At 39.8% G+C, this 17,457-nt stretch overlaps 1 protein-coding gene across 2 annotated transcripts in view; it reads right to left on the bottom strand.

Moving 5' to 3' along the window:
• The window catches only part of RELL1 (RELT like 1), an 81,490-nt gene that overhangs the window by 26,569 nt on the left and 37,464 nt on the right, over window positions 1–17,457 (bottom strand). For both annotated transcript variants that reach the window (XR_016312872.1, XM_089678376.1), the window contains exons 2-3: window positions 6,881–7,105; window positions 3,425–3,499 (exon numbers count right to left, since the gene is read on the bottom strand). Coding sequence is in view for 1 of the 2 variants with exons in the window: in XM_089678376.1 (XP_089534502.1) it covers window positions 3,425–3,499; window positions 6,881–7,105 (300 nt within the window). In the remaining variant the exon portion in view is untranslated. The remainder of the gene's footprint in view (window positions 1–3,424; window positions 3,500–6,880; window positions 7,106–17,457) is intronic.

Genomic DNA, 17,457 nt, shown 5'->3' with positions numbered 1-17,457 from the left:
GTGTTTTTTTCAGGTTCCTATTAAAGTCTATGGGGTCATAAACAGCCAAATATACCTGAAAATAAACTCCTGTAATTTATCTAGCATCAGGAGCCTGAGCACCCAGGTGTGAACAGGCACTATTTAAAACCATATAAATTTTAATGTTCAGATTCAATCTACATAACATTCAAATGTCAACGGAGCTAAACTACTCCATATACAGATTTGCAAAATGCTAACCCTCTACAATATATCAGGGAATGCAAATAACATGCCTAATAATCAGTTCCTGCTGAACTGGCTGAATTTCAATCCAAGTATAGGCGCCTTGGTTGTACACAAGTCGATTTTTCTATTGACTTGTGTACAGCCAGCCTGTTGGGTTTCTCTTGAATGATTAGTACCGTCAGCTAAAGCTGGCAACACTAATAATTCTCTTATTCTGGCAGGGAAGGCTCCCCGCTGGCAGAATACGATAGTGCTGCGGGAGGGATTCCCCTATCAGCACTGATTGTGTTGATGGAGGAAATCAAGCAATTTTCCTTCCTTCCACCCACGGCATACTAATATTGATTGAGGTATTTGTTTGTACATTTTGTGCTGCAACTTATATGTATATTATTTATTTGCTATTTCACTTTTTGGTTTGTACACACTGCTCAAATCAACTAAAACAGAAGCAAAGACTGCACATTTAGGGCACGTCCACACTGGCAGCCAGGGGGCGGTAAAAATAGATGGCTGAGTTGGTGGTTTAACACACTTCCATCACCCACCTCTAAAAAGGTGACGTAGCAGCTCAGGGCTGTACATATGCTGCAGTAACAATTTAATTCACTTTTGCATTTGACAGGCAGTATAACAGTTGAATCAAAACGGAATAAACAGTCCAACAATATCAAAATATTCAAGGACAGTCTTCTCCTCTGTGACTTTTCTTCATATAGTAATTTAAATAGTGTTTCACCTCCACCTTGAATTAAATGCACACTCATCAGACCCTATTGCCATCTAAATGAATAGAACAGCAAATAGCACTTTGTTAAACAATGAAGCTCTTCTCCAAGAAAAGGTGCTCCAAGGGAACCAATATCTCTTCACCATTCTCTTAGCGTGTTGAGACCACAGAGGACCATTATTCTGTGTGATATCGACAACACAGACGGGTACCAGACTCCCAGCATGGACTGTACAGAGGAAGACACAGTGTCCACTCCCTCACCCGCACCACTGGTCACAGCTCACTCCATAGCAACATTATTTAAAATTACTATATGATGAAAAATCACAGAGGAGAAGACTGTCCTTGAATATTTTGACATTGTTGGACTGTTTATTCTGTTTTGATTCACACACTTAAACACAAAAATCCAATATGTAAATAAATAACCCTAGACATATATACTATTTTTATATATATATATATATATATATATATATATATATATATATATATATATATATATCCCAAATAATTAAAAAAAAAAAGAAGAAAAAAAATACCAAAATAACCAATAAAAATCGAAATAATTAAAGAAATCGAATCCAAAATTATAAATTACTCGTGTCCAAAAATTATGTAAATTAAAGTCACTCCAAAATTATACAACGTATGACTAAGTCGTGGATGTGACGAAACGCGTCAAGGGAAGTGATGTCGGACGCACAGGAGAGGAACCGGAAGTGGCGCGTCAGCCATTTTGGATATTGGAAATCCGCATATCATACAAACTGGAAGCAGTATAATAAAGTATATATATGACATTTTGAAATGGAATTACACTATATATATTTATTCATATATCACTCGCATGGAGCATGGGTACGTTGGAGTCCTATGGGGTACTTCCTTAAAGCCATTCAGGAAAATGTGGTGGATGACATCCTAAGGAGTACTTTTCAGGATTGGAGGAAATTTGGGGAAGTGTGCTGCCGATCTCTGCAATATTGATAAGGCGTTTGTTTGTTTTTTGGTAAGGGTATGCCTTATACTATAGAATTGTACACTGTATGGTCACTTGGATTATTGTATTCACAGAGTGACGCACTATCACGGTTTTAACACAGTGTTCACATTTTTCACTATATTAATTTTGCACAATTTTTTGAAGTCGCACAAATGCATATGGGATATGGGTATGATATTTAATTTATTAAGTTAATGCACTATATTATTATTATTATACAGGATTTATATAGCGCCAACAGTTTGCGCAGCGCTTTACAATATGTTTTCTTTCTTTTGAGGTGCATTCTTTCCTTTTGGGAGCCATTGGAGGGGCTTGGCACCAGAGGATTCGATAAATTGCATGATTTTGGACACAGTTTTTTGGAGTAACTTTAATTTACGTAATTTTTGGACACGAGTGATTTATAATTTTGGATTATATTTTTTTAATTATTTCGATTTTTATTGGTTATTTTGGGACTTTTTTTTTTATTATTTGGGTTCACTTTATATATATATATTAGCATATATATTTAGGGTTATTTATTTACATATTGGATTTTTGTGTTGATTTGCACTTTCAAGGGTGAAAGTTTGATGTTATATGTGAAAGGGTATTATTGATAGTTTATTTTTGGTTGATACCGTAGTTACAGTTTATTGATGCACATACTTGTCACGGGTGTTTTTATTTGCTTTTTAGTTATATTTTATAAGCGGTGCAAATAATTGTATTTTGTATTATTTTGGTTTTTTGTGTATGAACACTTTTTGCTATCAGCTAATCACCATCACTGAGCTCTGACTTTTTTTCTAATTTTATAGTATCACAGTTGAACATGTGCCAGTCAGGTGAATAGTGGCCGTGGCACAGAGTTAAAACTGTTAAAGGCTGTGTGGAAGCAACATATCGCCTCCTAACAGTTTGTCAACACCCCTCTGAAAAGCTGTCACTCATGTGAACCAAGCCTAAAGCTGGCCATAGATCCATTTTTTTTCCATTTGGCCAGTGGTGGATGAAAGATACCCCCATGCCAGGACATTGTATTCTGACAGCAGGACTCGGCGGTCATTTGCTGCAGCCATTGAGCAACAAACATTTTCCAACATTCTCTCAGTTACACACGGATCGAAATTCATCCATTCCCTGCTAAACTGGCTGAATTTTGATCCATCTATGGCCAGCTTTAATGTTTTCCCATCCTTAAATATATATTTATAAAAACTTAACACATATTTTGTAAAACAATAACTGTATGTAGATAGAGGTCAGTATATGAATTCCTTTTTTATTTCACATTCCTTTATTTATATTTTCTCCACACACAGATCAAGCTGTCCTGGAAAAATTTCAATTACAAGGGTTGAAACAAACCATATGACAGTACCCGTGGTGCTTCCAATGGTCAACCTTTAATAAACAATACAACATTGCTTGAAAGAAGCTAGAAAGGTCTATTTCTGCACCATCAATGTGTAAAAGGGGATGCATACCTTCATTTTTCATGATGTAGCTTACAATGTGTCCAACGGTGTCATTAGTGGTGTCTGCAGCTTCATCTTGCATCTCTGATAAAGAGAAAGAAGGTCAACATTTCAAAGTAAAATAGATGACAGAGTCACCATAATACAGCACAGCTAAAACCAGCAGAATTAACTCGCAGAGGGGGAAAGTTAGTGAATGACTGTGTTAGGGGAAGAATTCCAGTATTCTTTCAGCAGCAGTTAATCTAACTTCATCAACCATCAGCTAACCATAGTGACAGATCAGTTATAAACACCCAATGAAAGGATTTTTTTTCCTGTTTTTACAGACAGAATTGGAGCATGTGATGTGATCACAGCTGGTGTTCTGATCACAAAAAATGACCTGTAGCTAACCACACTGAGGGCTTTAGGTCTTAAAATGATTTAGATTAAAGAAGTAATCCTTGGCTGCTGTCACCAAACAAGATTTTTTATGGTCAGCAAGCCACATGCTGTTCAAAAGTAACTTCAATGCACATACCACTAAGGGTCGCTGAGTTGCGGTTTTACCTTTCCTTAACCGCCCATCTAAAAAGAGAACATGCAGGGCTGTACACATGCTGTGGCCGTAATGCTTTGCTTCCCAGCAAAAATGATAGCCCTGTCACGTTCGATGGAGCTGCGCTGCAACCATGAGACAAACGCTTGCCTTGCAGCATGGTATTTAGATATGAAATGTCCATTCAGTGTCAAAAGAATATATATACAATTTCAGGGATGTTGAATTCCTGTTGCCCGACGCCCAGGACATGTAGTTCTGGGCGCCGGCAGGTAGGTTTTTTTTACCTGCAGCCCTGCTGTGGGCAAGCAGCAGGACTCACCTGTCAGGTGGAAGCAATCGGTGGCAGCTCTGCAGCCAATTACGTCCACACAGTGCCAGCCTCTCCTATCCCACGTGTGAACCTCCCCCCACCCAGTATCTCCCGGGCTTCGTTTGCCCATCTGCGGGCCCGGGACCGGCTCACCGCTGTTAGCTAGAGTGGAGGGAGGAGAACGGACACATCCACTCCCCTCCCCTTCTTGTCCTGTCCATGTTGAGAGAAAGAATGTAATGTGGTGCGATGGGCACTGCATTACATTCAGTGTGGTACAGGGGAGACATCCAGGGTCTATTAGATCTTGGATGTCTCAATAAAGAGAACCTATCAACAAAAATCATCACTTAGGAAACATTGTCCCCTATTTGATGAAAAAAAATTAATAAAAAAATATATATATATTTTTTAATTGTAAAAAATGAGTTACACCCAAGCACATAACATCCCCCCCACAAAACATTGAGGCCCCCCACCTCCAAGCACAAATGTAAAAGCACACGCTGGGGCGCCTACGCTGATTGCGATACACGTTACATATCACCACGCAAGCTAGGATGAGAGCAATAATTCTAGATCCAGACCTCTTCCATACACTATACTGATGACCTATAATGGGCTTTAAAGGCATCACTTATAGAAAATTAAGGGTACTGAAATTCGTTTCCATTTCACAAGCACAAATTGAAGGTTTCACATGTTGGATATTTTTTTACTCGGTACAACCTCATCTTTTATATTTTACAAAAAAAAGGGTAATTTTTTTTTTCTTTGTGCCCTAAAATTAACTTACTTGTATTTTTACTGAAATTTTGCGGTAATATCATGGGACGTAAAAAATAAAAAAATTGGAACTACCACTTTTATTCTCTAGGGTCTCTGCTGTCAGAAAATATATGTTTGGGGGTTTTATGTAACCTTCAGGTCTAAAATGAATTTTTTTAATCTTGTACAAAAACGGCTCTGGCAGCGAAAGGGATAAAGGATAAGTCCGACACTCCCCTTTCCTGAGGAGCAGCCAATTGGTGCTAGATACACTGCAAGGTCTCTCTACTCCCTGCTAGTCCCCAGGGGCGGGGCTAGAGACAGGCAGGGAGGGGAGAAGGAGATAAACAGAGCAATGTTAAAAATGTTACACATTTAAGTCACCATAAAACCCTTTTTGTTTTTAAAACAATCCTAAATAATTTTAGATTTAAATACGGTTTTGGTTCAAAAATGTTTTTGGTTTTATCTGGACAAGTAGATTGTCATGAGGGACAAGTAGATTGGGACACCGATTTAGTCCGCGGAAAATACATTTTTTCAAAAATGTTCACACCCCTGCAGTTTATTATTATGGAAGTTCAGGAGGTGGCAGGATTGCCTCCAGAATGCCTGGTGTTGACAAGCCTTGAAAGTATCATCAGGTTCTCATGTTCCAGCTTGTGAATGTTAACACAGATTATAATGTAAGTGTCACTTGGCTGCCAAAAGTCTTCAGTGATTCAACGCTGCTTGTGAAAAGTCTAATAATAACTTAGTAACAGTCAGCAATCAATGTAAGGAATAATTCACATTATGTGCAGTTTAATGTGCAGCAGCATTTCACCAAGCTGTCAAACGCAGTTCACAGCTAGGACACACAGAAAACAATTGTTTTCTAGATGTCCCATTCACATGGCAAAGCAGCCCAGAGCTGTGGTACAGTGAACTATGTTAAAATGCAGACATGCTGCATTGTATCACAGTGTACCATACAGAATCACATGTCACTGTATAGCAGTGCATTGTACTGCTGTACAGTGGCATGAATGAAATGTAACTTTTATGTAAAAATAATAAATAATAAAGTTTCTACTATATAAAAAAAAAAAAGGGCATTTCTGTGATGCATTGAATCAGGCACCACCCCACCCCCTACCACAGTCGGATAGCTGCCAGAGAGGTAAACTGCTGCAATTTAACTCTTTGGCAACTGTTCGTTCTGTGTGAATTCAACCTACAATCTGTGTTTAACCCTCCCAAACTGGAACTGAAGAGTTCTTTAAAGGTTTCAATTATAGATAGAGCTGCTCAAAGCTTGCTGTAAGCTTCATTAAAGTCAGCTGTGCATGCCGTTCTTAAGAAGCCGAAGCCCATCTGAACAAACCCTTAAAGAAAACTGCCCCTTCAGCTCCTACTTTGGGTGTTCCTGCACAGATTACAGGAGGTTGCTATCAAGAAGGTTGCAGTTCTGATTTAATGCATTGCAGTGTTGTGTGCGCAAAAGCAGCTCATTTATTTGGAATGGGCTGCCAAAGCATCTCAATGGCAAATAAAATGCACACATGCGATGTGGTGCATTGCAGCGTGGCCTGTTACCAGTTTAAATAGCACTATTAAGAAAGAAAAATAGACAAACCCTTCAACTGCAAGGTATTTCACATTCTGAACAAAAAAAAAAAAAAAACCATCAGTGGATATGCATAAAATTTATAATAGCAAGAGAAATGAGGGATTCCTTTCAAGACCTAACCTGTCAGCAGCCAAAACAAGACACGGCAATGTATGCATTCATTAGTAAATTAAAACAGACAATAAATGCATCCTAGGCCAGGGGATTGGCATACAGATTAGAGTGTCTTACCTATCTTTTCTGCTGAGATTTTTTCTTCTTCTTCAGGTTCTGCTGTAGTGCAGCGATATCCTTTCGTCTTGAGAATGTGACAGATCAGAACCCCCAACAGACCCATGATGAAGAAAATGGGGACTAATATAAAGGCAACATATTCTGGATGGCCACCACCGCCACTAGTACTCCCTGTGCCACTTGTGCTCGCTGCCACCGCAGGGTCCAAAGACGGTGAGATGTCTACAGAACAGATACATCAACAGTCACATAACTGTCACAGAAATATGAATCAGTAATTAACCACTTCAATACTTGCAACTTTCACCTCTTTCCTGCCCAGGCCAATTTTCAGCTCTCAGCACTGTCACACTTTGAATGACAATTGCGCGGTCATACAACACTACCCAAATTAAAGTTTAGCCTTTTTTTTTTTTTTTTTAAGACAGATACAGCTTTCTTTTGGTCATACTTATTCACCACTGGGGTTTTTAATTTTTGCAAAACAAAGGAAAGAAAAGACAGAAAATCTTGAAAAAAAATGTTTTTTTTTTGTATCGGTTATAAAATTTTGCAAATAAGTAATCTTTCTTTCTTCTCCACTGCTGGGCACTGATGAGGCTGCACTGCTGGGCATTCATAAGCTGCACTAACAGGCACTGAATGTGCAGCAATGATAATCACTGATGATCAGTGGCCTCGTTATCAGTGTAAATGTACTCACTGTCCCCAATCAGACATGCCGGTTATCAGCTCTCCTTTCCTCAAGCAGAGACAGCGACTTAGGAAAGGAATACTGATAACCAGCAAGTCTGTTTACATGTGACCAGCTGTGATTGGGGGCACAGCTGGTCACATGATAAAGGGATGTTGTGATTGGCCCTTTACAGTGAACTGTGATAGGCTGTATCCAAAAGACAAAGTGGTCACAGAGCACGACCGATGCACACCCCAGGGGCGCTCAGGAGGTGCGTACATGGGAGGACGTCCTCCCAGAACAGGAGAGCCGCGTTATAGCCATCTTTCAGATATTGCACGGTCAAGAAGTGAATAAAGTGGAAGAAAACAGGAACTATATCTATTCCTAGGAATGTTCGTTCTCCCTTCCTCCTACCTAACCTGTATAAAATATTTGTATACTTATGTGTTATCTGCTCTGGCCCAGTCACGTGATCCTGCAGCTTTGTGTAAGGGAACGCTCAACAACGGCTCTGAATTCCGGGAGCCACAGCATCACCCACAGCTTAGCCATTGCTCCCTCCTCTTCTTTGCAGCATAAATGGACCATAAGAGCTGCTGTATATTAAAATATTACCCCAGTAACAATAACAGTTCCACTGACACACTAACCCTACTTGCAAATACTAAGATATAATGTTAAATATTATCCTGAATACAGGACTTACTAATTTAATTACAACTTAAAGTGGAACTCCAAAAAGGGAATGCATGCATAGTAGGAATCCGGTTGTGAAGCTGAAAGGCTTCACTGCCGGTTTCCCTTAGTGAAGATGCCGGCATCTCCAAAGTCAATTAAGGAAGTTGGCTCGGATGCAGACATCTCCGGACATCTGGACAGTATTTGTAGCTGCTGAATTTGATTTATTATTTTTTTTGAGACCGATACTTTCCTTTTAAGTATTATGTACACCAAAAACTTTTTTCTAGCTTTAGACAGATTTTCCTTTACTTTTGGTTTAGATGACAAAGCTTACAAAGCTTTTATCAGGCAGGAAATATGGAAAATTGTGCAACAGGGACAAAAAAAAAAAATACAAATCCCATAGGTTCTAGCCTCTCTATACTTACTGTTTTTATTTCTGCTTCTGTTGCCATTGGAGAGTTTCTCACACTTACTATCTGGTAAACACTATCAGCAGTATAGGAAATGAGGGGAATCCCTTTAGTAGAGGCCTAGACAACTTTAAAAATCAGACAGGGGTTCTAGCCTGTTACAACTCTATCCAAAATTAAGAAAAACATGTTGGCTTAACATACACTTTACAGTGCCTTGAAAAATTATTGAAATTTTCCACATTTTGTCATGTTACAACCAAAAACATAAATGTATTTTATTGTGATTTTATGTAATAGACCAACACAAAGTGGCACATAATTGTGAAGTGGAAGGAGAATGATAAATAGTTTAACATTTTTTACAAATTTATTTAAAAATAAAATGTTAAAAGTGTGGCGTGCATTTGTATTCAGCCCCCAAGTCACTATATTGTAGAACCACCTTTCATGGCAATTACAGCTGCAAGTCTTTTTGGGAATGTCTCTACCTACCACATCTAGAGAGTGACATGCTTACCCATTCTTCTTTGCAAAATAGCTCTGTCAGATTGGATGGAGAGCGTCTGTGAACAGCACTTTTAAAGACTTGCCACAGATTCTCAATTGGATTTAGGTCTGGACTTTGACTGGACCATTCTAACACATGAATATGTGATCTAAATAATTCCATTGCAGCTCTGGCTGTATGTTCAGGGTCGTTTTCCTGCTGGAAGGTGAACCTCCGCCCCAGCCTCAAGTCTTTTGCAGAATCTAACATGTTTTCTTCTAAGATTGTCCTGTATTTGGCTCCTTCCATCTTCCCATCAACTCTTACCAGCTTCCCAGTCCCTGCTGAAGTAAAGCATCCCCACATCATGATGTTGCCACCACCATGTTTCAGTGGGGATGCTGTGTTCAGGGTGATGTGCAGTGTATGATTCCGCTACACATAGCATTTTGTTTTTAGGCCAAAAAGTTAAATTTTGGTCTCATCTGACCTTCCACATGTTTGCTGTGTCCCCGTTACATGGCTTCTGGCAAACTGCAAATGGGATTTCTTATGGCTTTCTTTCAACAATGGCTTTCTTCTTGCCATTCTTCCATAAAGGCCAGATTTGTGGAGTGCATGACTAATAGTTGTCTTGTGGACAGATTCTCTCACCTGAGCAGTGGATCTATGCAGCTCCTCCAGAGTTACCATGGGCCTCTTGGCTGCTTCTCTGATTAATGCTCTTTTTGCCTGGCCTGTCAGTTTAGGTGGACAGCCAGATCTTGGTAGGTTTGCAATTGTGCCATATTCTATTTGCCATACTCTATTTTCGGATAATGGATTGAACAGTGCTCCATGAGATGCTCAAAGCTTGGGATTTTTTTTTTATAACCTAACCCCGCTTTAAACTTCTCCACAACTTTATCCCGTACCCGTCTGGAGTGTTCCTTGGCCTTCATGATACTGTTTGTTCAATAACGTTCTCTGACAAACCTCTGAGGGCTTCGTAGAACAGCTGTATTTATACTGAGATTACATTACACACAGGTGGACTCTATTTACTAATTAAGTGACTTCTGAAGGCAACTAGATTTTAGTTAGGGGTATCAGAGTAAAGGGGGCTGAATACAAATGCACGCCACACTTTTCAGATATTTATTTGTAAAAAAATTTAAAAACCATTTATCATTTTCCTTCCAATTTACAATTATGTGCCACTTTGTGTTGGTCTATCACAGAAAATCCCAATAAAATACATTTACGTTTCTGGTTGTAACATGACAAAATGTGGAAAATTTCAAGGGGTATGAATACTCTTTCAAAGCACTGTACTATTTAAGATGGGGTGCAGGTCAAAAAATGTCCATGGTTTTAACATCCCCACGGTAATAAAGAAGCTTTTTGACAGACATACAGTATCTGATGTCTTAATCTTGTCAATCCATATTGTTATTATTACTATTATTATTATTACTACGAGTTTATATAGCGCCAAAGGGTTTGCTCAGCGCTGTACAATAGGGGGGGACAATACATGGCACAGTACAACAAAGACAGACAGCGTTGTTATCAATGGAAAAGTGTGTGCCTAGACTTCTTAGCACACAAATGCATTGGGAACACTACACATTCTATTCCAAATCAAAACATGAAGAAAAATATCAAATTTGTGTTGTTCCTCTAAAAAAAATTGAAGAAAAGTGAATATTAGACTGTTCAAACAAACAGCAGTGTTTGTGTTCTTCTTTACAAACTCAAACATTCACTATATAAACTGAAAAATGTTTGAAGATTTTGCTTTCCTTTGAATCACTTAATGAATATTTCGTTGTATAAGCACTGTTTCTGAGAACTGCTGTACATCTGTGTTGCATGGAGTCAACCAACTTCTGGCACCTGTGAACAGGTATTCCAGCCCAGAATGATTGGACTACATTCCACAGTTCTTCTCTATTTCTTGGTTTTGCCTCAGAAACTGCATTTTTGATGTCACCCCACAAGTTTTCTATTGGATTAAGATCCGGGGATTGGACTGGCCACTCTATAACGTCAATCTTGTTGGTCTGGAACCAAGATGTTGCACGTTTACTGGTGTGTTTGGCGTTGTTGTCTTGTTGGAACACCCATTTCAAGGGCATTGCCTCTTCAGCATAAGGCAGCATGACCTCTTCTAGTATTCTGATATATTCAAACTGATCCATGATCCCTGGTATGCGATAAATAGGCCCAACACCGTAGTATGAGAAACATCCCCATATCATGATGCTTGCGCAACCATGCTTCACTGTCTTCACAGTGTACTGTGGCTTGAATACAGTGTTTGGGGGTCATCTGACAAACTGTCTCCGGCCACTAGACCCAAAAAGAACAATCTTACTTTCATCAGTCCACAAAATGTTGCGCCATTTCTCTTTAGGCCAGTCAATGTGCTCTTTGGCAAATTGTAACCTCTTCAGCACGTCTTTTTTTCAACAGTGGGACTTTGCGGGGGCTTCTTGCAGATAGCTTGGCTTCACATAGGCGTCTTCTAATTGTAACAATACTCACAGGTAACTTTAGACCTTCTTTGATCTTCCTGGAGCTGATTGTTGGCTGAGTCCTTGCCATTTTGGCTATTCTATCCATTCGAATGGTAGTTCTTCGCTTTCTTCCACGTCTTTCAGGTTTTGGTTGCCATTTTAAAGCATTTGCGATCATTTTAGCTGAGCAGCCTATCATTTTCTGCACTTCTTTAAATGGGCCTATTTATCGCATACCAGGGATCATGGATCAGTTTGAATACATCAGAATACTTGAAGAGGTCATGCTGCCTTCTGCTGAAGAGGAAATGCCCTTAAAATGGGTGTTCCAAAAAGACAACGACCCCAAACACACCAGTAAACATGCAACATCTTGGTTCCAGACCAACAAGATTGACATTATGGAGTGGCCAGCCCAATCCCCGGATCTTCATCCAATAGAAAACTTGTGGGGGTGACATCAAAAATGCAGTTTCTGAGGCAAAACCAAGAAATAGAGAAGAACTGTGGAATGTAGTCCAATCATCCTGTGCTGGAATACCTGTTCACAGGTGCTAGAAGTTGGTTGACTCCATGCAACACAGATGTACAGCAGTTCTCAGAAACAGTGCTTATACAACTAAATATTAATTGATTCAAAGGAAAGCAAAATCTTCAAACATGTTTCAGTTTATATAGTGAATGTTTTAGTTTGTAAAGAAGAATACAAACACTGCTATTTTTATGAACAGTCTAATATTCACTTTTCTTCAATTTTTTTTAGAGGAACAACACAAATTTGATGTATTTTTCTTCATGTTTTGATGTGGAATAGAATGTGTAGTGTTCCCAATGCATTTGTGTGTATGGAAATAAAAGCTATTAGAAGGATTTTGAGCTTTAACTTTTTTCAACACACTGCTATTATTTTGAACACAATGTATATGCTAGGCGCGTTTAGCACTTCAGCGTTTATTTCAAAGGCCACAACAAATTTAAATTCTGGCCAATGAAATAAATGTCTAGACTCCAAACTCTGCTAAACATGCCTACACTGGTTTAAGGAGGAACAATTAGTAAGACTAAAAGTGATTTTTGGGGAGAAATTCACAGACAAATATGTAGGGGCTTCTGAAGCTCATCAAAATGGACAAAATACGAGCTTTAAGTACTCAAGGTATTTTCCCCAGACAAAAAGAACTTTCTGCTCAGAACACCAACTGTCATCAGTAATCCTTCTTGTAGCTAAAAATAGAATATAAATATCACAAACGGTCTTTAAATACACATTACAGTTGGTTTACGGAATACTAGTTTTAATTACATTCCTGGGCAAATGTTTACAGATTCCAGATAATGACAACATAAAATACTTAAAATAAAGATGGTATAATGGGGAACAAAATGTGGAAACACAGTTGTGTTTCTATCCTGTACCCCCCCCCCATAGAAGGAAATTGCCCAATGCCACTGATGCCTCCAAGCTAGAGGTCCACAGGCTGCACGGAACAGTTACAGAAATGTCACATACATGAGGAGTAGTACTGAATGGAGGTGATCCTCTAATACACAGAGAAAAGCATACAGTATACCGTGCCAATAGAAATCAGGCGCCTATAGAACACAAATCCAGCCACCTTTCATTGTGCGTGTGTGTGTGTTCAAGGAAGGTCCCTAAAATGTGACTAAGCCCATCACACATCCCCATGTGTCAGGCAGGAAAGCCTAGTGGGGAGGATCCAGCAAGGAAAAGGGTGTTCTGCACCTTAGCCTGCCCATAGATTGGACTGTGCGGTGAGCCTGGCAGGTAGGATCTAGCAAGGTGATTGACAGCCCAGGGCAGAAGACAGCAGCAATGTTACCAAGACACACAACGCACTACATCCTAGCCTCAGTTCATCAGGAAACGGCTGAAATTGGAACAGTGTATGGCCACCTCATTCTTCCTCCTCAATTCCAGTCTCTCCCTTGTCTCCCATACAGTGTTTCAATTAGAGGAAACCGTCTGAAAGCAAACAGCTACTGCTATGCTCTTCCTAGAGAAATCCAATAATGTCTTCCAATGCCAGTGATGTGTGCAACCTGTATTAAAGGCAGAGGTCATCGTTTTATAAAAATGAAAAAGGTGAATTAGCTCACAGCACCCTCCCCAATCCCCACTGCACTTACATGTTATGATCACCTTCTCCCACTGCCCACCCAACGAGGCTGTGTGCCATCACAATGCATCCAATGGGGAGCAGTCATTGGTGAACGCATCCATCTGACCGCACTGACCAATGACAATCAATCAATTCTGTGTCTTTGAAGAAATTGGAGACTCTCAGCGGTCAGTGACCATGCTAACCAATGACAGATCCCCAGTGCACGCATTGTGATGGGGATGTGTAGTGAAAATTTCAAGTGTGCAGACTGCTACACCAGCTAGCATGAGAAATCCTGGTACCTACCACATGTCAGCTATGGCTGACATCTAGGTGGGAGCAGGTGGCTGCTCTGTTTCACACATGGTAGTCCCAGTGCGTTGACCCCTGGGATGTATCCCTGTCCAGGACCGGGATGGACAGGCAGTGTGTTGGCAGTCCTATTTCTATGTTGTTCTTGGTCTAGTGTACATTGTATACCCCCGCTATATATCCCTGAAGAAAGACTTTTTCCGAAATTCATTGCGTTCTATCCTGATGTCTCTAATAAACATTTAAGCCACAATAGGCATACTACAATTTTGTTTACATATTATGGATATATGGGGTTTTAGATACTTTTTAGCCATGTTTATGTAATAACACTGATATTTTTTGCGAATGTAAAATAACTCTATGCTTTGTGAATCTTTTGTAATAAATATGGCATACCAGCCTTTTATTGAAATATAGTTACCTGCCTTAAGGGCCAGTTCACACCACATGCAGTCCAGTACTTTATTTTCTGCATCAAAAATGCATTGACAGCAGGTTACATGGTTTAGCATAGATCACACCAGTGCGGTCAGTTCCAGTGCATTCCAGTTCCAGAAAAAAAAAAAAAAAAAAAAGAAGAACATGTTGCATTTTCTGCACTGAACTGTACTGGAACGCAAAAAAACGCATCAAAAACATACTGGAACGCACATGTCCTTAAGTCCCATATGCTCAGGCAGTAAGAAATATCACCCACCCACTTATAGTAACCCAAAACTATTGAGATGACTCCGTAGTTAGGTTAAAACTGTAACAAAGGCTGAATTTTCAAAAGAACAGGCTCTATTCTTACCTGTTTCTCCACCAGTTCCTTTGAACTTTGTTCTACTGCACGGGCGTCAAACTGGCGGCCCTCCAGCTGTTGCCAAACTACAATTCCCATGAGGCATTGCAAGATTGACAATTACAAGCATGACTCCCAAAGGCCGAGGCATGATGGGATTTGTAGTTTTGCAACAGCTGGAGGGCTGCCAGTTTGACACCCCTGATCTACTGCAAAGGTTAGGCCTCTTCCCAGCCACTTCCCAGTGTGTCAGATGCCTTGTCTCCCACTACAAGGTGCAGTTCCTCCCGCCAGCCCTGCATCAGTACAGGACACACTAGTGAAGTAGAGATCAGCGGAAGGAACCATAGTGTATGGCTGGAAACAAGACATGACACTCCCAAAATATATTTAACCAAAGGGACATCTTAAAGATTCACACATCCATTAAGAATGGGCACAGCAATGTCATATTTGTGTAGTGCTACATTTGAACAGAAGGTGGAATTTTTGTTTCCGTCTAATAAAAACAAAAACAAAAAACTGTATAAAAATAAACAAATATCAGTAATTGTGTCATTCTGTACTGCCATGACATTCTGAAAAGGTGAAAATCTCCCTAATAATTGAACACCAAGTACAAGCATGTATCAGAAATGGTCATTGTAGTGTTTTCACAAATAGTAACTTCCTACAATATATTCAAATAATTTCTTGCTCACATATTATATCATCAAGATAAGATTCCCTCTTAGAAAGTCTATGAACCATCAGGAACAATCACATACTGTAACGGGAATAGGAAGTCCAGTATGTGCCGCATATAGCTGTCGCCTAATGACTACTTCCTTTCCAAGCAGCTCATTTATCAGGCTGAAGCATGCATCCTGTATGGAGTAATATTGATCACCTGAAGGTACAATACGTTTTTCCTACTCCCTCATAATCAGCACGTTTCAAAAAATGAAGATCGTTTTATGAATAATAATTGTCACAGTACTGCTCTTTACGTATAGGACTAATTCTAATACTGGTTTTGGATATAGTGGGATAATGTTTTTGGGGAATTTCTTCTCATTTCCTGTCCATCTGTTACTTGGACAGGAAATAAGGAGTAATTTCCACATGGAAGACACACACAAAAAAACTTTTTTCAGCAATGGAATGGAAAAATGATCAGGGAGAAAGCAAGATGGATCTTCCTTGCAGAGAAACAGCATCAAAAACCTGACAGAAATTTGAACCCTTCCCACTGAAAGTACAAAAACACAACTGAATGCAGTTTTCGTACAGTTAAATATATTTTTGGAATCCAACTACTGCAAGTATGTGAATTAGTCTGGATATCAGCCCCTATCATGTCCCGCACAGACGCACAGAGAGGGCGGCCAGCACCATCAGATAATCAGTCTATGCTACAGTACACATCTGCATGCACACTCAGACAGTGCAGGCCTTCATGTTTATACAATGATTTTGGAAGTTGGATTTTAGGCTACCATTTGGAAGCAATGGGCACTTTAACAGTTGGCGGTCCTTTACCTCCAAGCAGTAATAAGATCCATTCTGACATCTGTCATCTGGGCCAGCTTCCAAGTTGTTTATAAATGTGACGTCTCCACATTAAATGACAGAAACCAAGTAGGTACGAGAGAGAGAGAGAGAGAGAGAGAGAGAGAGAGAGAGAGAGAGAGAGAGAAAGTGATGTTATACAACCTTTGTTTTACAAGGCTGTGAATTGTTACAGCCTTTTGTGCACTTGCCACGGGGGCAAGACTATTTCTCCCGGTGTTCCAGTTGGCCAGCAGCAAGTCATTCAGGTCATGGTACCCCAGAGCATAGTAGCTCATAGGTACTTGAGATTTTTAGATTATCTGTTTTAAAAGGATCTGCACTGAAGGTTATTATCAGTTCCCAGCAGAAATTTGATATCTACAGTCCTTGCATGCAGAGCAGAGGGTGTTACACAAAGATTAGACTACATATTAAAAAGTTCCACATAAAAAATTTTTTTTTTACAGTGGTTGTAAAGGTAGAAGGGTTTTTTCATCTTAATGCATTCCCTTCATTAAAGTAAAAAACCTTCTGTGCACAGGATCCCCCCCAGTCCCCATCCTAAACACTTACCTAAGCCCAATCTTGATCCAGCGCTGGGCCTGGGCTCTCTCGGCTCCCTCTCCTCACTGGACATGGAGGCAGCAGCAGGAGCCATTGGCTTCTGTTGTGTGCGTCTATGGACACACACAGCGTAGCTTGGGATGGAGCCCAAACAAGTGCCCCCATAGCAAGTGGCACAAAGCAGGTAAGTATAACATGTTTGTTATTAAAAAAAATAAATACATTTACAATCACTTTAAGGAATCGTGGGTCCTAAATAGACATACAGAGCTTCCCACCTTGTATATCCCTTGGGGCCAAGGCAGTACATCTCTATATACAGTTTATATTAATCAGTTACTGCAACTCTATATAGGATTTACCCTAAGCTATGACAGCACTGCACAGTCATACTGATCTGTGTGATAGCTTTGTAATAAACCGCTTACAATTTCCTGCCTATACTATACAACCTGCTAGTTAATATAAATAAATGTGACCGGTAGAGTAGA

This window comes from Staurois parvus, unplaced genomic scaffold, assembly GCF_062004578.1.
Source record: "Staurois parvus isolate SC_StPar_1 unplaced genomic scaffold, SC_StPar_1.0 ptg000204l, whole genome shotgun sequence".
Classification (NCBI taxonomy): domain Eukaryota; kingdom Metazoa; phylum Chordata; class Amphibia; order Anura; family Ranidae; genus Staurois; species Staurois parvus.
Note: the sequence above shows the minus strand (reverse complement) of the source record. Positions and strands in the feature narration are given on the sequence as shown.